Source organism: Neodiprion lecontei, chromosome 5, assembly GCF_021901455.1.
Source record: "Neodiprion lecontei isolate iyNeoLeco1 chromosome 5, iyNeoLeco1.1, whole genome shotgun sequence".
Taxonomy (NCBI): Eukaryota; Metazoa; Arthropoda; class Insecta; order Hymenoptera; family Diprionidae; genus Neodiprion; species Neodiprion lecontei.
This window is the reverse complement of record NC_060264.1, coordinates 19283512-19306641: the sequence shown is the minus strand read 5'-3', so window position 1 is coordinate 19306641 and position 23130 is coordinate 19283512. Positions and strand designations below refer to the sequence as shown.

The 23130-nt window shown below is 35.1% G+C and overlaps 1 protein-coding gene across 2 annotated transcripts in view; it reads left to right on the top strand.

Moving 5' to 3' along the window:
• Window positions 1-22945, top strand: part of LOC107223379 — a 58548-nt gene extending 35603 nt beyond the window's left edge. Inside the window, exons 5-16 of one of the 2 annotated variants that reach the window (XM_015663042.2) lie at window positions 2981-3042; window positions 4226-4377; window positions 4873-5066; window positions 5628-5680; window positions 6203-6337; window positions 7044-7082; window positions 7875-8068; window positions 9319-9544; window positions 15977-16106; window positions 17200-17507; window positions 19041-19239; window positions 20001-22945. In XM_015663042.2, coding sequence (XP_015518528.1) covers window positions 2981-3042; window positions 4226-4377; window positions 4873-5066; window positions 5628-5680; window positions 6203-6337; window positions 7044-7082; window positions 7875-8068; window positions 9319-9544; window positions 15977-16106; window positions 17200-17507; window positions 19041-19239; window positions 20001-20165 — 1857 coding nt within the window. In that variant the 3' untranslated portion in view covers window positions 20166-22945. Of the gene's footprint in view, window positions 1-2980; window positions 3043-4225; window positions 4378-4872; window positions 5067-5627; window positions 5681-6202; window positions 6338-7043; window positions 7083-7874; window positions 8069-9318; window positions 9545-10628; window positions 10855-15976; window positions 16107-17199; window positions 17508-19040; window positions 19240-20000 lie in introns of both variants that reach the window. The other variant, XM_015663041.2, reaches the window with a different exon arrangement.
• Window positions 22946-23130: the final 185 nt, after the last annotated feature.

Below are 23130 nucleotides of genomic sequence, written 5' to 3'. Positions count from 1 at the left end.
GTCAGGCGTACAGTTCGGGACAAAAAGTGTCGAATCGGAAAAATTGGGAAACTACAAGTACAAGTTATCATGAGTTTTGTCGGAAAAAATATTGAAGATCTTTAATTTCGACGAAAATAATTCAGCGTGATCGATAATTCTCAGACCGGTCACGCGATTGTCGAGTAACTTCTTTTTTTTTATTTACTTATTAATTTTTTTATTTTTCCTGCTAGACTCGTGTGCATGAAGTAGTTTCGCAATTTGAACGAACGAGAATCACCTCAAATGGATTTTTAATAACTCATGTACATATTTTAAAACAAAGCATAAACTTCTTACAATTAATGTGTGTTCATTTTACAAAACATATTTTTTTCGGTCACTCGTAAATGTTAATAAAAAATCAAGTCCTCGGATTTATAGGCATAACAGACAATTCAATCACACACAAAATTGGCCGCCATCTATCGAATTTGGGTACACGGATACGTTTGATTACAAAAAAAAAGCAGAACAGTGAATCGTGTCCAAAGAATTGTTGATACCTGAACTCTTTCGATACAAATCCATTTTTTTTTTTTTTTTTTTTGGATCTCCCCTTGCTCGAACAAATTTGACTCGATTAGCATCAGCTGCACTACAAGTTGAATATTTAATCCTTGATTCTTTCGTTGTTAAATTTTTTTCAACCGGACTGTACACCCGATACATCCTTAATTTATAGGTCCGTAACTTTACCCACGTCTCGATCAGTTACGAAAGACTTTCTTTTCTTTTCAAACGCTGCACCCGTCTAGTATAATTCTACGTATGTCGTATTATACGCACGTGTATACTGTGTATGTACAAATATCGATAACTTGTAACCAGTGTATTGTTCACCACGTGGCTGTCACCTTTCTCTGTTTTTTTCAATGCACACAAACCTACGCGCGTATCCGTTATTATGTACTCAATATTATACGCGCAATTATCGCTCAGTGTAAATATGATGTGCGCAGGATACTTAGCGCGTGATTTCACTGGCAATTCTTACTCACGGTCCATTTCGATCATTCATTCACGGTAAAAAAAAGTACATTTTTTGAGGTTATCAAAAAATTTCAACCCACCTGAAAGCCCAAAATAATTGTCAACATTGGGTGAAATTATTCCTCTGGGAGTTTAATACAGACAGACATCAAGTTTAATTTTATTTTTTACCTGTAATTTTGCCGGAATGTTAATAAATTTATATTTTTAACAGGCGAATTCAAATCTCTGTTCAGATCGATGTAAATTAGCGTGTGTGTGTGTTTTTTTTTTTTTTTTTTTTTTTTAGCATGACAATTTAAGATTGTGGGTTGAAAACGTGGTTTGGTTTTTACGCAAAAAAATTTCCCAACACTTTTAATGTATCATTACTTTTTACTCTACAAATTAATATCATATTTCAAGAAATTTTCAGTCAATTGATGTGCAATGTTAGGATTATGAATATGGACGTGAAATTTCGAGTCAATCAAACTAATAGTACTTGTGATTTGAATATAATGCAGATTGTTTAGGAACATTTCGGAGAGTAATTCAGATTATATAATACTTATTCGTTTTGCATTGCATGAAATATGACTTTTTTCATCATATAAACAATAATCATCAATTCTCGAGGAACAAAATTAACTTTCTACTTCTACTGTGCGGATATTCTGTCACTTCGCCGATCAGTTTTTGTGCCTCTTCGGTAAATCGTAACAGACTTGAATGTTCGCAATTTATATGCAGATTCGAATGTCCTTCTCATAAACTTATTGTATAAATCATTCCAACTAAAATCACGAATATTTCCAACGTCTAGAATTTTATAAAAATTCGGTAGACTTTTTTCTACTCTCAAACTGATTTGTAAACAATTCCAAAAGTGTTCAAAAGGAAAAAAAACCAAACACTGATTTTACAACCATTTTCGCTGAAATAAAAATGGAACGGTAGGTACATAAAAAAAAAAAAAAAAAATGCCAGTTCACGTATGTTGACATCGTGTTATTTTTCAAATTCGACAAATTTTAACAAGAAAATAATGATTTGCAGTATTTCCAAAAAACGGTGAAAATATTCAAGATAACACAACAATAGGAAGACACAAATTTTTTTTTTTTAATTCTTCTCAACTTTCAAATCATTTCAATCATTCATTTCCGGTTTCAGTGTTCTGTCATACGTTTTCAAAAATTAGATACAAATATTCGATAAAGTATAGTTGGTAAGTAAAATAAATTATTTTGACATATTATTGTCGATAACGCGTCGACAGAATTGCGAATAATTTCTCCAGGCGAGTAAGAAAACGATTGAATAAACGTTGAAAAATATTCAAGCAAAAAGGAAAAACTCCTAGGTTAAAGCTTAAGCCGCGTTTCACGCGTAGCAAGATCGTGTAATCCAAGAGATAAAGCGGCTAATAAATTTTAAATTCAAACAGAAATTCAAAGTAAATTGGCGAAGAGTTCATAGAGTGTCAATCCCTCAAATTTTATAACAATATACGATTGGAAAGAAATGTCAATATAGCTTTTTATCATCTTTCGCTCATCTTTTACTGCGCGTAAGAAACGTTCACGGATATACTCAACACGCGGTTAATTTCGTTTGCACACACATATGTACAATACTCGTACACTTGACGTTGAATCGCCGATAATCAAATGACACACGTTTACAACCATGAAAGAATTCGTTTTATTTCTCTCTCTCTTTTATAAAGGCGCGGTGAAAGCGCGCGTTTAGCTAAAATCTTGCGCAAGATGATCGCACATGTTCTACAAGAATTCGCAAATTTATTCATGCGATTTCTGTCAATTATTATATCGAACGAAAACATTACGTTTAATACGTATCATCAATTTTTTTTCCCCTCCGTTATTTTGAAAAACTGTAATGCTTATCTTAAAAAATTGACAAGTCGATGAGAAGTTTGCTGAAATTGAAAATGAAAGTGATTTCTTGCCTCTTTTTTCAGAACATGGAAAGGGAAAAGGACATTCTTTTGGACTCGCGTAATCAACCGGAAACATTTTTCAGGTTGGTAAAAAGTATCTGACCATGTATACTAAATATTAATGGTTTATATCCGGCTTTCCAGGATATTTATATTTATACCTGTATGTGTATGTGTATGTGTATATTTGTAGGATAAAAGGTGCCGCAGTTTTGCGTCTCGAGTTTCCGAATTGCGAAAGGTATTATGTATCGATGACGTGAGCAGCAAAAAGATATTTCCCAACATCGAGAATCCGAGTCGTTTGATCCGCAGGCTTATAATACGCGAATTTTTGTCTCTGCATTTGTTATAACATACCTTACATAACGATGATGTAGAAGTATATAAATGTACATAAACACGTCATGGCATGTATTATAAATTGTCTGAGTTACATCTTTGTGACTCTCCCGTTTCCCGAAGATTAATAAATTACCGATCGAGTATGTTCATTTTGGAATGGCAAACGTTAGGTAGTCAGAAAAAAAAAAACAACTGCAATCTGGATAAATTTTAACGCAAATGCATATTATGCAAATACATTATGTACGGAGTGAATTCCAAACGACTGCATGGTCCGTCGTCTGCTAAAATTTAATGCGCATGCGCTGCAATCCGAGAGCGATTGTTTGACAGGGCTACCAACTGTCTCTAACCTCAAAATTATGCACAGTTGCGAATGGAGCACAACTGCCAAAATTTTTGAGGTTACATACATCGCAGCGAACCGTTGTGCAAATTTACGACGGTTACTCGACCTGACAAACAGCCGCTCTCGGTTTGTTAGCGCATGCGCGTTAAATTTTAGTAGACAACGGACGATGCAATCGTTAGGAATTCACTCTGCTGTTCTTTGTTTCATTGAAGAAGAGCCTAGAATTTTATTCAAAATCATCGTTGATCTCCCTTTGGTAGTCAATAATTCCGTTACAAACGTTTCAAATTGCTTTCGTTTGAAAATAATATTGACAAAAATTAAATCCAATTTGACTGAGTTAAATAACTTTTTATTTCGTTTCCAAGATACATATATCTTCAAGGCATGCAATGATGTGTTCATAACATTTTTTTAAGCAGAAACATTTTAAATTTCATAAAAATTTCAGATTGGGATATGCAATTGAATTTTGTGCAGTGATCTTGAAGCAATTATTCAGGTCACATTTCAGCCTTTCAATAATTTTTTCTCTATCCAATGTTCTAAATTTTGATTTTCATCCTCAGGCCCATTCAAACCGAGCCACCAAGGATCGTACAAAAAATTCTGACGACCCCAGTACCGATTATCTCAAAGTCTCCCTACTTCAATGAGCCAGATCAGAGCTATCACTACTACCCAATTTACGATGACGATGTTTCGCTTTACAAAGATGATGGTGAGTCTCAAGAAATGTAAAAACGGTTAGGTTAGGTTGGATTTTATTCGGCTAAATATCTGGATAAACTTTTTCAATCACCGTTGCAAAGTTCATTGCAATGTCAGGACAATATTCTTTCAGAAGCTAGTAGTCTTGAAAATTGCTTGGCTGCAGCAATTTCACTGTCCAATTAGTTCCATGTAAACTTTCCCAGGTGTCGCATACTTGTTACGAATAGAAACTACTCTTGTAATTCAGTCATAAACTCAACGAGGTTAGTTTTTCGCATTGATGAGAAAACCTCTTTATAATTCAACCATCTATTTTAACAAACCATCCAAGTATCAAAAGTTGCATGTGACATTTGATAATTTTTTCAAATCACCGAAACAGTTTCCAATTTAAATTCCACGATTTTTAATCATCAACAGCAATATCAAATCTGCATTAAGGAAATATTTTGGACATTTTGTCTACCACTTTCTCATATCTTGTTTTTCTTTTCTTCATCAGTCGACTACAATCAATACTCCCTCAATCAGAGTGATCACATTGTTTCCCCAACCCCGAACATCAGAGTGACAGAAGTGTCGGTTAGCCCTAAAAGCTACACTCAACGGCCGAAGAAGGTCGATGTTAATGACGCGGATAAGTACAGCGTCAATCAGGACGTCACGGTCCAGGATTACGACATCTACGATACTCAGGTCAGCCACCCGTACTAATAAAATTGGAAACGGGGTCGTTAAATCATTCTCCCGCCTTTTTTTTTAAATCGTTTCGTTCTTGTCTTTGGGACAGGAATGCAGAATAGATTTTTCTCAAATCCCTAGCCAAATTTTCATTGTACTCTGAGTAAAGAAGGTAATCAAACAAAATCCTCCATAATTCTAATCGTCATCGTTGATTAAAGTCGGATTCCGAACAGACTTTTATTATCAATGACACTGTGAACCCTAACCGGCGGTCTGACAAATGGCGCCACGTGAAAGCGTGACGTCAGAAATGCAGTCGCCAATTACAGTCGGTTCATGAAAGCGCAGGAAGTTTGAACAAGGGAATTTCAAAGTTTTCATGTTTCCGGCAAGTGAAGTTCGGTTTTAATCGTGGTCACGTTGACCGGACGATTTGAGAAAGAAAAGTAGGCGTGATTTAATTTCGACCGCATCATGCAGAAATGCGACGACCTCATTTCGTCGAACGATTACGAAATAACTATTACCCGTAAATTGGCGTGGAATTTAACGCAACCTCCGTTCGCATTTCAGGCCGATCTCAATAGAAACAAGTTCCGCATTTCCGACGGACAGCAAGTCATCAGGTGAGTCAAACCGTATAATTACATTTCACAATGAAATTTTTACTTGTGTATAAATATATGTTATTTTTCTTGACCGTGGAATTAATGAAGAAAATACACTGCGTGGGTATAAACGGTCAAACTATTTACTCAAATTGGCTGAAGTTCGGTCAAAGCAAAGGTGGACCTTCATCGGAGCCTAGAAAAAAATGCGTACATACTTTTTATGTTTTAAGGTGAACCTAATATTAAATATAACAACAGAAAATCACAATGTTTATAATTTTAACTTACTTTACCGATTGCACGTGTCTGCAACAAAATCTTTTTTTCAAAAAAAAATTAAAAAAAAGTATTCTTCAACCGAAACGTCAGCCAATTTGAATAAACAGTTTGATCATTTATATCCACGAGGTGTATTTTCTTCATTGTATAAATGTAGTATAATAAACTGATGGCTTATGTATATGTGAAAGCGTGGTGATAACAATAATGGTGATGAAAACTGGAGTATATATGATTGTTTTCATCTTTTTCTTCAAGGAATAACGTGATCAGTCACTCTGCCGGAATCATTACGACGCCGAATGTCGTTATTGAGACTCACACGCCAACTCTCACCACCACCACTACGCCTATACCAACTACCGAACGTCCAGTTTCCGTCACGGTGCCGACGTATGTAATAAATTTACCAATTTTCAATCATTGCAAACCGTTTTTTAGAAATTTTTATTTCGGTTTCGTTTACCGACACGTCTTACAAAGTATTCACTTGGCAACGTCAGAGAACTTCATCAAAAATCGCCATTACGCTACTCAAATTCTGTGATCCAAGTAGTTTTTCGGGCTTCCAGTTAATCCTTCAAGAATTTCTTTACGTCCGGAAATTTACCGGAATTAAATACATTCGGAAATAGTTTTGAATAGTATAATGATTCAGTTTTGAGAAAAAATCGAACGTGTTTGAGGTAAATTGGGTTATGAATAGATCCGATTTAAAAAAATTCCGACTTTCGACGATTAGATCGGAAATTACATCAGCTTTAGTTTATTGCGATTTGTTCGAGTAACATGTTAAGAAGAGAAAGAAAGAAAACACAAGTCATGAGGATTATCTGATTACACGTTTTTGTTTAAATTCTGAGATTTTCTTTCAAGTATATTCTTAATCGCCGGTTTTTGATATTTTTTATATACCTTCAAGGAAATCCTGAGGTCTTTTTTGGAAACTCGCATGATCGTTTCATCAAAGTTTCGTGGTATTGGAAACGGTCTTTATGATGCTAATATAAAGACTATTCCCTCAAGACTCGTATTTCCGGATAACTTTTCGAGCGATATTAAGTTACAGCTAACGATGTTCTTTTTTTTTATTTCTCAGCCGGTCACGATCGCAGGTTAACCGAGGAACAGCACCACCGTGAGTATTTCGACAACGCATAATACATATTCATTTGGATTTTGGCTAGTTATAGCTAATTTGTATTCGATTATCGGCCTATCCGAAATTGACCGGACATTGATCTCGACGAAATCAAATCGTCAATCTCATCTCGATCGTCTGACAGACACGTTTAATGGACAAAAATATAATATCGGTTAACAAGTTGTGAAAAGTACGAAAATTATTTTTTTCTGAAACACCCTAATATATATATATATATATATATATATTATTCGTTTTGTACCCTAGTTACTAATTATGTTTTCTTCATCTTGACGCCGAGAAAAATGGAAAAAAGTTACCTACATATATTTTTATCAAACTTTGCTATTTTGACCAGAACGTAGATATTATGCTGATTACAAAGAAAATGAATTGAGTCTATAATCGTAAAACATAGAAAAAAATAATTAGTTTCAACTTTCAACCTACGGTAACTGATCTTTTGGAAAATTGGTTAAAACGAACCTGTCGAATAGTTGAAAAGGCTCGTCTTGGTCTATAGAATCATTTATTAAACTTCAAAATAATGCTCTCCTAGTCATTGAACTTGAAAAAGTTTCTCTTCACTTTTGAGGTGAAAGAAATTAAATTACACTATGCATTTATACTCTGACGAAAAAATTTTGTTGAACGGTGTAACAGATGCGTATCAGCGATTCGTTAATCACAAAATTACAACGTCAGGGATTTAAATTACACTTCGCTTCACTATATAATCGTAAGATCGATTTTAATTTTGCAACTAAGATTTTTTTCGTCTCAAAGTCGTTCTCGGCCAACGCTAAAACCGTCGACGCAGTTCGTATCGAAGGCCCAAGAGTTTGTTGACATATACAAGAACCTGCCGACCAGACCCGAACCCGTCTATCCAACACCTCAGGTTGACAAACCTGCCGCCAAATGCAGGAAGGACGTCTGTCTTCTTCCTGATTGCAACTGCGGAGGCCCCGACATTCCGGGTGAGTCTTTTAACCTGTTGGTAAATTTTTTTTTTTTTTTTTTTTTGCAATTACATCCAAGGCGATGCACGTGAGAATGACAGATCATTCGACGAAGGGTGAAATCTCTCGGTGAAAACTTTCGTTTCGAATATTATTTCGTCTCGTTTCAAAGATCTTCCCGAAAAATCGTTAATTTTTATTTAAACGGGCTTAAACGTTTCTGTAAACAGATTTCAGTCGAGAGTTCAGTACGAATGTTGTGAATTTTGGTTAAAGATGAAAGTTTACAGAAATTTGAGATGATTCTGTTGGAATTTTTTTCACTGTCGAAGGAAATCAATTTGAAATCATTTTTGACTAAAATGAACATCACGGATATGTTTGGTCGACATTTGCGACATTATTTTTTTTTTTGTTATTGTTTTAAATTCGTGAATAACTGCAAAAAAATATATATATATATATGTATATAAAAGTAAAATTGTGCAAGATCACATCCTCAAGCTTTACGTATTTTCTATTCCCAAAGCTTGGACGGTGAAATAAGTGTTAGGTATACTTTTTATCGAACGAACGTCAAAAAATTCTTGACATTCTCTATCGTCGAATAATCTGATATTCTTCATGCATCGTACGAATTTACACCGTACAATAATTATCGTAAGTTTATTCCGTTGGTAGTATTGTTTCATCAGAATTACACCCGCGACGAACAAACGAACAAATAATATTTGCAGACACAGCGTGCGACGCAACCAGCTTCAAAATTATTACTACTCAAAATCACCACAAACTTGAAATCGAATCAGGAGAGTTACCGGCTCGAAAATTTTTTACAAATTTGTATTTTTCGCTGGAATTTGAAAACAGAGTGCGATTGACGTGTGTGTATGAAAAAAAACTATAATTCAATCTGTAAATCATACAATTCAAAAAGGTCTTTTTCACGAATTACTAGACAGAATATTTTTTCAAATCATCTGTTCAATTTCATAAAAATTTTCGTCTAGCGTGCTTCATTTTCAAATCGTCAAATTTCTGAATTTTCGATCCTGTAACTTCTCTGCAACATTTGCCAGGAAACTTTCTAGCACACAATTATTCACAGTTGACGTAAGAAAAATTTCAGAATCACAACAGAAATTTCCAACGCATTTTGAATATCTGAAAGTGGATACGGAGAACAGAGAGAACTGACATATTTTGATAATCGATCGCGGCACTTTAGCTGACGATGAATTGTATAAAACGGATTAATATATCTGTAGGTGGTTTGCTGCCTGAAGAGATTCCTCAGCTAGTAATTTTAACGTTCGACGACGCAGTAAACGATCTAAACAAACAGTTGTACACCGATTTGTTCGAAAATGATCGGCTAAATCCAAACGGCTGCCCAATAGCGGCAACTTTCTATGTGTCCCACGAATGGACAGATTATAGCCAGGTACAAAATCTTTACGCTGCCGGTCACGAGATGGCGTCGCATACCGTTTCGTAAGTTCACGTACCAATTCCGATCAAAATCCATCAGAATTACACACACATTTGTATCTCACGTCATCCGCTACCCGGATTGCGGATCGAAAACGAAAAATGGGCAACGAAACTTGCACGACCTGTCCGGAATCGGTATCAAAAGACTCCGGAAAAGGCTGAATCAAACACATTGCTCAAACCATAATTTCAATTTTCCAGCAAAAAGTTCGCAGAATTTTTAACAGATTCAACAGGTTTCGTAATTTGACCGTCATCATTTTTCGTTTTCGAATCCCGGTTGGGTGAAAATCGCGTATAATATTCTTCGAAGGCTTGAAGCTTCGACGAGGGCAACTTGACTTGATAATTTCAAAACCGATTTTGAACTTGTCATAAATTTTGGGATTCTCAATAATGATGATTTTGTCACCGACAATTTACCCGTACAAACCATAACGCAGAAACTGATCCTGAAAAATTTGAGTCAACCGGTTTTTAACGATTTTGTATATTTTTGCTCAGGCCTTTTACGGAATAATATATGTGTAATACGCGCGTCTAGGCGAAGCTGGTTGTCTAATTGCTCTCATTCCCTCTGTCTATCTCTGTTTCTTTCTGTGTTTTCTCAAGCATTACATATTAATACTCGAGCCGATTTTCTCACGCTCTTTTAGCTTTCGCTCCGCGGTGTTCACGACTAGTATTTACCGATTATATCATAATCGTCGTGAGCGTTTTACACACATTACAACGGTCACTTCAAAACACATAAATTGGAAAAATAAAATGAAAATCGGCAAGAAATCGGCAAGAAAATCGGCAAAAAATCGGTACTTCGATGTATTTTCTGCGAGGCAACTAACACAGAATGGTGATCGCTAACATGTTTTTTTCTTTATGTTCTTTTTCACTCCTGAATTCCTAACACTTCCGACCTGATCTTCTACGCCTAACCTGAAAACTGTCTGTGATCTTCACCACTCTCTCTTTCTTTCTCTCTTCCTCTTTCTGTGACTTCGATCGCTTGTTACTCGACGAAAATCCGATCCCTCCGATATCCCGAATTCCCGGTCGATCAAAACCGATTCCGGCAACGATTCAGGGGGTTACACGCCAGAAGAAATACCGCAGATGGTCCTCCTGACTTTTGACGACTCTGTAAACGACCTCAACAAAGGTTTGTACGCGGACCTGTTCGAAAAAGATCGAAAAAATCCAAATGGATGTCCAATCTCAGCAACATTCTACGTTTCCCACGAGTGGACTGACTACAGTCAGGTGCAAAACCTTTACGTTAATGGTCACGAAATTGCGTCCCACACAGTTTCGTAAGTACAAATAATTGTTAACCTTTTACGTGCACCAATCCGTAATTTTTATTTTCCTTTGTTTTTTGTTTTTTTTGGCTCGAGAATTTTCAGCAGTTTCCCTAAATTGATTTTTTCAATCAGCTTCCAATCTTAACGCACCCGATCGCTTTGTTGAACCCCATGAATTACGTTTTTTTATATTGAAAATAAGGCACACTTTCGAAATTGAACCGCAATTCTCTCGAGAACATACAGAAATTTGATTTTTGAAGATCCGAAACAATTTCTTGGCTTTCGACTTGCGTAACTTTTAATTGCGTACATTCAATGTTTTCGGATTACAAACGAACACTGAATTTTTTGTATATCGATAATATTGTACCTGCTGGGAATATAATTAAATTTCAAAAATTCAAGTCATCATTTTACACATATTCCAAGATTCTGATAGGCAAAAGTTCAATTCAGTTTTAGGCGATATACAGAAACCTTTTCGGTTACCAACCCCAAATATTCGCGGAATGCAAAAATCTTAAACAGCAGGATTCGGCTCTCTGATTCTCTGGGGCTCTATTTTCAAAAATATTTCCAGTTGTACAAAAAAGTATCAATTCTGTCGATCTGACGATGTATAAAACAAAAATATGATACCGCGTCTGATAAAATTTTATGCCACGTACTCTGAAGTTCTTACGCAAGAGAAAGAAGAAAAAGTCAGCCATTATAATTATATTGTTTTCACTCAGGCAATTAACCAAATATTCCCAAATCCGTACGGTTTACAGTCGGTTTTTTTTTTCACCACGCTATTCGAAAATAAGGTTATAATTGGATCGCATCCGCATGATAACATAATAACATTACACCAACTTCCTCAATATATTTATATATAAGGAAGATAATTCTCTGGGATAAAGTCTTTAATTGCCAATTATTGTTGTTATTATTATTAATATAGCTATTACGTAGGAGATTTCGCGTCTCGATCGAAGCAAAGCTCTCACATTGTTAAAACTGCGTTGCCTATAATTAGCTGAAATAACATTACGCAACATTGATTATTATAGTCAAGTTATTGTACAACGTACTCATTTATTATTATTATTATTATTATTATTATTAGTATTATTATTATCACCGTATCATTCGCACAGAATTGTTGAGAAGAAAGAAGACACAAAACAAAACGATAATAATCATTATTAGTAGCGCAGTGAATGTCTTGACAGAATATTTTATTTGATGGATGTAATTTCAGTTACAATACAGTCGATGAACATTGAACACTACATTTTACACAGCAACATTCTTCGTACAAACCGCGTTCCTTTACACTGCGTGATGCAGTATATAAATAGTTTCGCAGTCAGTAAAAGGATAGTTCAACTTACCAAGACTCGGCAGTCGACCTTCTGACCTTATAATTCCTGGTGAAAAGCGTGACGTACGAACACGCAAATGCCTAGATATAAATTCCCACTTTGTTACGTTCAGTAAAATATTCAGAGATAATTTTTAAAAAAATTTCGTTCACGAACAATTCTTTCGTGAGTGGCTGAAAAGAGAGAATCAAAACGCAGAAATTCCCATACCAAATTATACTAATACGGTTTTGCATAGAAACCTGCACAAATTTCGACGTTTCAAAACTCGGAATAGCAAAAAAATTCACGCTCTTTAAACGTACTGAGAATTAACGTCCGCTCAAGCAGAATTACTTGAAATTTAGATTTCTATTCACGAATATTTGATTGAATAAAGTTAATCGAATACCTCTGCATTTTTTTTTTTTCATTTGCCATCTTTTCAATTACCGCGTGTACATTTAATATGATTTTTTGTAATCACAAGAGCGGAGGGAAAAATCTTTCGTCAAGAAAATTTCGTCACGATGTCGTAATTATGTAAAGTTGCATATTTTTGTCACGATGAGGTAATAAATAGTATGTACATTATAACGTAACTATACCTCGTCCAAATCGGTAGAAATTGACGCGAGAGAAACGAAAGACAGGAATAAGAACTAAAAAAAACAACTAAACATAAATCTATTTTATCCGTTCTACTCGAAGGCTATTTGAAGCTGAATCGCGCTCAGAGAGATAATTATCGTGCAATAGAATTGCACACGACTAACAATAAGCTCAAGATTCTTTGTGCGTGGAATTAGCGGATAATCTCTCATTGTCAGCGACTTTACAAGGCTTTCCCATCATCAAGGCTCGTTTTTTTTTTTTTTTTCTCGTACTTCTTTCTTCCCAACTAAACTTTGCAATATACAGCCTATAGCCATACATTGTAGTTCAGAACAAGGTGACGCAACTTGAACAGTTTATTTCACACATACACACAGATTTGTCTTGTGCCAGTTATTATTGCATTGCATCGCATCGCATCGCATCGTGTTGCGTTTTGCATGGACAAAGTCGTCTAAAATGGTAACAACTCGATTCTGCAAACTCGGACAATGACGTCCAGGATCGGCGTGGGTTAGTGTGGGAAAAGTAATAAGCCGAGAACCAGAACGCGGTAGTTTATTTATATTGTAGCCTCTGGTTCTCCTCTCGAGCAGAACATTGCAGTTGATAATCCCACGTAACTTGATAACTCGTTTATCTTCTGTAAGTATTTTACAACTCGATGCGGTTCCCGGAGTTGACCTTTTATGACGCTAGTCGGGCGATACTTACAAAGATGCTGCTTGGCCAATTAATTATCGATAATTTTTATTAATATTATTAGGTTAGATTTTAATCTGCGAAGTCTAATTTCATTCTTGAAAAACCGTTAAGGCTACGAACTGACTGAAAAGCTTTTTTTTCACGATACTGACGGCGTTTAATATTTGATTTTACAACATTGACAACTGGTGATACCAAATGGCAATATTGAATTGACTGCTCAGAAAAAGAAATCTGTTTCAGCAACTTTGTGGTAAATAATTGGCCAAGTGAAATGAGCCATCGTAGAATGAAATTCAACAAACATATCAGATTTTCAATAATTCTTAAGTAATTTGAAACAAAGCATCGATATCTAAGCGTTTGTTCGTAACAATTATGTGACAAATACTCAATCTACGAATATCTCGTCAAATGATTCTCGTCAAACGTATGTATTTTTGACGAGACAATTTTCTTATTTTAACTTGGCGGCTAGCTTCAGTTGCACTTTTGAATCCTTTGTTGCATTACGCTTTTATTTCAATGCTTTTTTGACCCAACTCGATTCTCAGTGTCAGATATGAATTTCGATACATTATTTCTAACGCTTCATAGATAATTTAACACAAAATGATAACTTACTTAATTATCAATTTTCTAGAAAAATGGTCTTTTTTTGACAGGTCAAATAGAAATTCTGAACTGTATCACAGTAATTATCTCGCTTCTTTTTCATCTGTAAAAGATGAGACTGAAATTAGTAACATTATCGTAACGAAACATTAGGGATAAAATCATGATTTTCTTAACTTTACACTGATTTTAATGAAGATAAGATTTCGAAACGTGGGTGCGTTTTGTCTTATTACGTCAAATGATGGTTTTTTCCCAGCATGAATCGTTACGAAATAACGTCACTAACTTCAATATGATGAAAAAAAGGAGGAACGAAAACATCAAAAACTTTTCACCCACGTCGTACGAAAGGCTTACGAATAAGGAACTGCATGTTTTTAATTGTCGAACGTAATATACTTTGACACAAACCTTGGAAAAAATTCCTTACCGCTCTGCAGTCTCTGAAACCTTTAATATTTATATTGGCTGCCATATGTGAACTATTGAAAATCCTCGCTGTAATGCTCATACCTCTGTAATAACCGCGTTCTAAGTTGTATAAGCCGATGCATGCTGCAGCCTTCCTTCAGGCGTGGGAAGCGGGCTTTGCTCCTCAATTACGGATTACGTGCAAATATTAGCTATGAAACGCAGCCTGCATTTTGCCATTTTCGCTCCCTCTTGCGGCGATCTCAAGCTATTTCTTCTTTTCATTTCTGGAAAATTGATCACGTACTTTTCTCTTCGTGAATTTTTCGCAAAGGTTTTTATTTCACATTTTAATGTTTGACCTGTGATAACATTTTACGCCTTATGTTTGCCGGTTTCTATATTAATGTTATTCCGTTTTTTATTAAGAACGTTTTCTTGGGTGTCTGGATTTTTCATTTTCCTGTTTTTACTGTTTTATCTTTCATCGAAATTTAATTGAACACAGTTTTGATCACTCGTTCACCTAGCTTTTCAATTAGTCGGGTAAATTTTATTGAAATTTACATCCTTTCATACTGAACATTCTTTCGATTTTCGATGGTCTAAACTCAATTCCACATACCGATTTATTATCAGTTTTTAAATATTCAGGTTTGTCAAGACTCAAATAAATTAGTTGTAGAAAAAATCTTTTTGATCAAATATTCTCTCAAACTTTCTGGTAATTCTTTTTTTTTCATTCGAACAAACCGAGACTGCGAACACATTTGATGAATTTTTTGGTTTCAACCTTCTTAATTAATCATACGTATTTACAATGTATTCCCTTTTACTCAATTTTTGTGATGTTTCAAACTGAAAAACCATCCAGTTAAATTTTTGATGTAATTCATCAATGGACTACAATTCCAGGATTCAAGTTTGACAATTCAGTACATTATTTTCTTACCAATGTTATTATTATTTTATCAATATTATTAGGTGTGTATTTTGCAGATCTATTCAGTGTCACATTTTTCTACCTAATTTTGTTTGTTCCAATATCAAATAGCTATTAAAAAATGCATTGTTTCCGGATTATGTGACTAATAACGAAAAGTTGTCATGCGATTATAGGGAAATTCGTTATTCATTATACCGTTGATTAATTTAACAACCTAAGTATTTTTGTAGATGAAATAGTAATGATCACAGTTAACGGTTAGTCATTCGTTCGGTGTGTAATAATTATAGACATGTATATTTTCTTCCTTTACGAATTGTTTGATTATAACAATTGAGCTTTCTTCAGTGCTACACGGTTTCTAATATCCATTCATATCATTTCAAAACTAACAAAAACGTATCATACATCATTTTTTTATAATTTAGTTCGAAAAGTTGCGGCAACTGAAGAATCACGTTGTTCACTGATAATCCAATTCCAGGCACAGTTTTGGAGAACAATTCTCTCACCGAAAATGGGCTCGCGAAGTGGCGGGACAGCGAGAAATTCTCGCTGCATATGGAGGAGTGCGTTTGGATGACATCAAGGGAATGCGAGCGCCATTTTTGTCGGTAATTATAGTTTCATCTCGATCCAAAGAGTTAAACTTCCAAGTCTAATTCTAAGCAATCAGACTTCGTTCGAACTTGGAAACCCATACTTTTGGATCCTTTATGGCGGATAAAGTGTTGAATAATCAGTCGGTTTTATTCTTTAATTTAATATCGTCAAATCAATTCATTCAAGAAATTATGTTGTATGCACTGTGATTTCCACGAATACGAAAATGCGCATGCGCCAAATCACGTGATTCTATTGATATAATATTTCATCGACGCGCTGAGGATTTTAGCAAATTATCAGGTTGACCAACTCGGAATCAGTTGCGACCGAACGCTAGCTCGTAAAATTCGCTGAAAAAGGGATATGTTGTGTTAAGAATTTGAGGCAGCAAAAATTTGATATAACTGCATTTAGGTAAACATAACCTCGAAACACTCCCGCGTATTAACGATTGGCGCCGGGGTGACGCTAAAGTTCGAAAGCTCGAAACATTCGCAAGAGGTTATGTTGAGAACTTGAGTCAACGAAAATTTGTCCCGACTGCATTTAGGTAAACATAACTTCAAAACGCTCCCGCGTATTAACAAGGTTCGAAAGCTCGAAAAATTCGCAGGAGGTTATGTTGAGAATTTGAGTCAACGAAAATTTGTCACGACTGCATTTAGGTAAACATAACCTCAAAACGCTCCCGCGTATTAGCGATTGGCGCCGGGGCGAAGACAAAGTTCGAAAGCTCGAAAAATTCGCAGGAGGTTATGTTGAGAACTTGAATCAACGAAAATTTGTCACGACTCATTTAGGTAAACATAACCTCACAACGCTCCCGCGTATTAACAAGGTTCGAAAGCTCGAAAAATTCGCAGGAGGTTATGTTGAGAACTTGAGTCAACGAAAATTTGTCACGACTGCATTTAGGTAAACATAACCTCAAAACGCTCCCGCGTATTAACGATTGGCGCCGGGGCGAAGCCAAAGTTGGTCAACCTGTCTACAGACGAAACCTTGTCGTATGCGCACTTGGGTGTTCAGTTTCGCGAAAATGTGACAGTACGCACCACAATGCAGATGTGAATTATTTTTTCTCACATGATTACCATCCAGGTTGGCGGCAACAACATGTTCAAAATGTTATGGGACATGAACTTCACCTACGATTCGTCTATGCCGATATACGAGAACCGTCCACCCAGCTGGCCGTACACCCTGGACTACAAACTCTTCCACGACTGCATGATACCGCCGTGTCCGACCAGGTCATACCCGGGTCTCTGGGAGGTGCCAATGGTCATGTGGCAGGACTTGAACGGCGGAAGGTGCTCGATGGGCGACGCTTGCAGCAACCCTCCGACAGCTGACGGCGTCTACAAAATGCTGATAAAGAACTTTGAACGACATTACACGACGAACAGGTGAGCTGAAAGATAAAGGAATTCATTCCAGTTCGGGGTAAGATTTCATTCTCGGATTATGGTAATTGCAATCGTTGAATTAGTGAACCAATAAGAAAATCAACTTTCGGTCAGTTTGATTGTTGCGTAAAAATTTTTATCCATCTGCAATTCGATACGTCATAGGTTACAGTAAGATATGAAAATTTTTGAATTTTTACACCTTCGGCCTATACCGTTTATAGAAACACTTTGAGAAATTTTATCACGATTTTGAATTGAACTTTTAATTGTCTTCGATGTCGTAACACTTTCTGTCGTTAGAAAAAATATGATCTGATGTGTTTTTCATGTTAAAAGGTTCTGGTCATTTCGAATATGAAATTGATATTGAAATAGATCCTGAAGAACTGCCAAAGAATGCGTCTTTGAAAACAATTTCAACTTTTTAACGGAGAAGCCGAGAAAAAAAATGCAGTTTTGAATATTATTATTATTTTTTATTGGTTTTTTTTTTTTTTTTTTTTTTGCGAAACAGTAGACAATATGAAGTATATCTTAATAATTTTACAGTCAGATGAATATGGAATGATTAATAAATCAGTATAGTTGTTTCAGGGATCTCGAATTTTATAGATACATCATATGTGAAATAGTTCCAACACTTGCAACATTTTTAAATGATCGCAGGGAAATTACCTACTAAACATTTTGACAGTAATTGACGGATACCGATTTACTAATGGTATAGTGATATGTAATACAACAGTAATATTTTACGCTAATGAAATTAATTAATGAGGCGTAATCGTAACTGCTTTAATAAGAGTTATAATAGTAATTTATGAAATGTTTGTCGCTGACACGTTATGCGACGGATATTAATAATGGTAACTGTAGCTATTTATGTAAATAAAAGAAGTCGAAATCAATGATTATAATGGCACTAATTATAGTAGAGGGAAATTACTGACTGTTAGTAATTACATTTACAGTAACGAAAATAATTGACAATGACATAGCGATAAAAAAAAAGTCACCGGAAACAGTTGTCGACATTGTTAATTGTAGTAATTCACGATAGCAATTTTTTTAACAATATATAGATATAAAATCAACGATTATTGTGATAATTAGATTAAGTAATTGTTCACAGGTTTGTGACACATTGCAGTTTTTCATGAATTAAATTGTTACACTAACCAAAATATTTACAACGATGTTTATGTACACTAATAAATCAAAATATTTTGGATAATCTATTGTTTAACGAACAAAACATACAGTAATTCTGTTTCTATAATTAGTTGATTATAGTGAGCAAGGTAACAAGATTATGACCACTTTAATATTATGGTTGATTAATTACAGTGACAGTTGTTGACAGTGAAAAAATCATTGATTATACCGGGGCTGAAATAGTTGAAAATTGAAGTGCCTAGTGTCATCGATGATTGATGATGACAATGATGATGATGATGACAAGGGTGATGATAAAATGATCGGAATGAAAAGTTTATTCAACTTTTTTATTATCTTCTCGTCGTGTTCCAGGGCACCCTTCGGTCTGTTTTATCACGCCGCTTGGTTTACGCAAGCTCATCACAAGGAAGGATTCATCTCGTTCTTGGACACTATTGTGGCGATGGACGACGTTTGGCTTGTGACAAACACGCAAGCGATTGAATGGGTCAGGAACCCGACGCCAACTACGCAATTGGCGAACTTTGAACCCTTCCAGTGCAATTACCAGGTACGCAATCACATGTGACGCACCTTAAACGTGTCATTTAAATAAAGCTTGTAATTTTTCGCAAAAAAAACTAACTGATTAAAAATGCAATAAAGACTAAATGAGTGCAATGGAAATTATTCGAATTGAATTAGATTGAATCAATGCCCGCTAACTATGGAGGAACAAAAAACAAACAACATTTGAAAAACAAACGTTTGACATAAAATACTATTCTATATTTTGTTTTTTTTTTTTTTACCAAAACAGTACCGCGTATCCAGTTTTAATAAACCATACGTTATCTGGTTTGTGAATGAATTATCGACAAAATCCTTGAGCTTGAATTTTTATTTAGCTTTTGAACTGACTGGAGTAACAAACTATGCAAAATCATGGTACAGGGTCATGCATGCATATATTTGTGTTCTTATTTATACGTTTACGAACAAATTTAGCTGTTATTAATTTAAATCGGACAATTTATACGGATTTGGCATTGACTAGAGTTCTTTAATACAATGTAACCAATCTTAGATTATTAATCACTGTAATTCCAGCAAAACTCACGGTGTTCGGTTTTTTTAGATTCCCACGCGGATAGTTTTCTGATCTCAGAACTCAAAACTCATCAGAATTTGATTCAGTTATCGATTCAGAGTCTTGTATAATTTTCTGACTTTCCATTTTTGATAGATCCTTAGTTGAACTTCTAGCCTAAACCGTGTTTCACAGAGACTTAATCTTTTACTATTGTTTTTTTTTTTTTTTTTTTTTTTCAGGGACGACCGAAGAAGTGCAACAACCCAAAAGTCTGCAATCTGTGGCATAAAAGCGGCGTAAGATACATGAAGACGTGCCAGCCTTGTCCAGACATTTATCCGTGGACCGGAAAGTCCGGAATACGAAGCAGCCGCATAGACAACGAAGTCGAAACCCATGAATGAGCCGGAAATCGCATAATGACAACGAACATTCGTAATTCTGATAGTAAAAATGAGGGTCCAATATCAATTTGAGGTTGAATTCCCAAGCTTTCAGTGCGATATATTAATATAATATTATATACGTATACGTATACATTGAATTTACGTCGAGTGCTCCAATTAGCACGCGTATAATAACTGTCAGATTTATGATATTGCGTGTGTTCAATATATATAATAAATAATCCGCATATACTCATTAGGATTTATATAATTATATTAAATAGCGAGATCAAACGGTAAAACTTGACAGATTTTCAGTCCAATTGCGCATGCGCGAGATCCGTCGTATTTTCATGCAGGCTGGCCAACGTAAACTTCAGCAGTCAGGCTCGGCGTTTGAAGGTTATGCGGGCCATGCGAACGTTATTGGGTCGGGCAGGTCTCGAATAATGAATCTAACGATTCGGGAAGGCATGGAAAACTTCTATTAACAACTGACTGATGACTGATTACTGCTACGAGTCATCGTAACAACATACTTTCAATTCGCCATCTGACAAAGGGAATTTCACATTTCGTGCTCCGTGCCGCGGAGTTGGCTCCACTGCTTAGCAGACAAAAATCTTGACGCCGCACGATCTCGCCAGCGAATGGAGATCGAATCTTCTGCACACGCGCAGTCGGTCACTCAGCGTGTCGAGTTTCACTGTTTTATTTTAGACGTATTAGTCACGTTAAAATTCACGCCCAAGTGACGATGATAGGTGTAATTAATGACAAAAAACTAACCGATTTTCTGTCGTTGAGAGAAAAATTTACTCGAAACAAGTTTACGCATATTTCAGTTTTATGATATTCTTTGTGGATAGGATTTATGCAATTTCAGAGTGAAAGTTTGCCCAAATCAAACTAATAGTTACTAAATTTTACCTAATTATACTTTGAGCGAAAAAAATAATTTCTTCTGAATATCAAACAAATTTCTACTCAATCAAAATACAAACCTTGGCTATACGGAATAGAAATTCGACTATGCGTTGCCTTGATTTCGATTGCACTGTTTCTTCTCAGTGTGAATAAATTTATATTGTATACATATATTACAATACGCGTAGCACGTATGTACATTAATCGCTGCAATATTTTATTTTTGCGTGTATGATATACATCATCGTTTTAATACTTAGGTGTAATTTCAAACAAAAACTGCGCTGATAATAACTTACATAAAATATGTAATATTATAAGGCTAGTTACATAAATTATATCGTATATATATATAAATAACTAAATTACGATTATCGTGTTATCAGCGTACTCTATTATATATCTCTTACTATACGACATTATGTAAATATATTATAAGAGAAGTGCCCACGCTTAGGTATAGAATAATCTACCTTATGCGTAACATACATACGTACTTTTTTCCAAACTATACTAGAAATATCTACCTACATTACCATTTTTTCAAGTAGATTTTTATCAATTGAAATGTCATTTTAATTAATATACGAAACCGAGAAAACGTGGCGAAAACAATCCTCATATAAACGCAGACATAATTTATCAACTCAGTGACGTCCAGCGGAAGAAAAAATTTGCATTTCAAATTCACGTTCGATTGTCAAATTTTGAAAAATCTTCTGCAACAGGCAAAAAAATGTCCAACAGTTTTATCGAGTCAATTATCTATTATCTAATTTATTTTGTGTTATTTACCGAGCTTGAAGTCTTTGGACCTTCGTTTGCACGAATTCTTTTACTTTTCAACCCAAGAATTGCTCAATCGTTATATTTCTTGATACTTCTCTTTTTCAAACTTTGGGACAAAATATTCTACGCTTGTGTTAGAATTGCTATTTTTGGCATGATTCTAGAAAAACGTCGAATTATATACACATATGTGTATATTCTTATTATTCGTGTACTTATTACGATGGGTATTTTTTCGCAGGGGGTTCTTCTGAGCGTTGAGAATCACCACCGAAATACTGATTTCAATCTGTTTCTTCCTATTTTCCGTAATCTCGCATTATTATTTCTGCGATTCTTATAAATATGCGTTTTTTTTTTTAATAATTCTTATTCATCGGTGCCTACTTTTCAATTGATGCATTTTCAAATAACGTTCTGTGATAATAATCAAATTATCATTGCACAAAAAATGTATTATCCCCACGTATCGATTCGCAGCTGTTTTAAGTCTCGGTGATAAACCGAACGGTGAATTTTTTTCGGATGATATTCGACGATAATCGATGGGAAAACAATTCGAAAACCTATAATTAATAAGCTTTGAACCACCTTGTCGAACCACCTTGCCTTTCGTATTACAATTGACAAATAGTTAGCATTACATACATTAAACGTTACTCACTACGATTAATTATCATCATTTATTGCAGACAGTTTGAGTAAATACAATATATAGATTATACGTTATGTAATAAGATAATTATTATATATATATAGATAATTGGCGCACTCGGTGGCGATACGTATGTGGATATTATAAATTTTAGGTACGCAATGCGCTATGTGTGTAACTATCGAAATTATAGAATTGTGCGAACCATTTTCAGACGCGTAGAAGTTTCGCAGAAACATGTTCCGCAATTCATTTATTGCGTAAACTTATCCAAACCTGCGATTCTCTGTAATTACCATTAGAACATAACTTATGATACGTATATGAGTGTATGATATTCTTACGCAGACACCGAAATTTTCGGCGATTTCGGGTATGCAGAATATCATGTATAAATATTTGAATAGAAAAATTCGACACAACTGAATCGACCCGAGCGCGATTATTTTTATCCCGTTCAACCTCCGAGTCCTTTTTATCATCTTCGATCATCAACGTAATTTGTTTCTCGTTTCGAGTAATTTTACTCAATTCGGAATTTCTTTATCTCGCTTGCCATCGCTATGATTATTAAATTTTCCAAGTGGAACATCTATTCGGTAAATATTATGC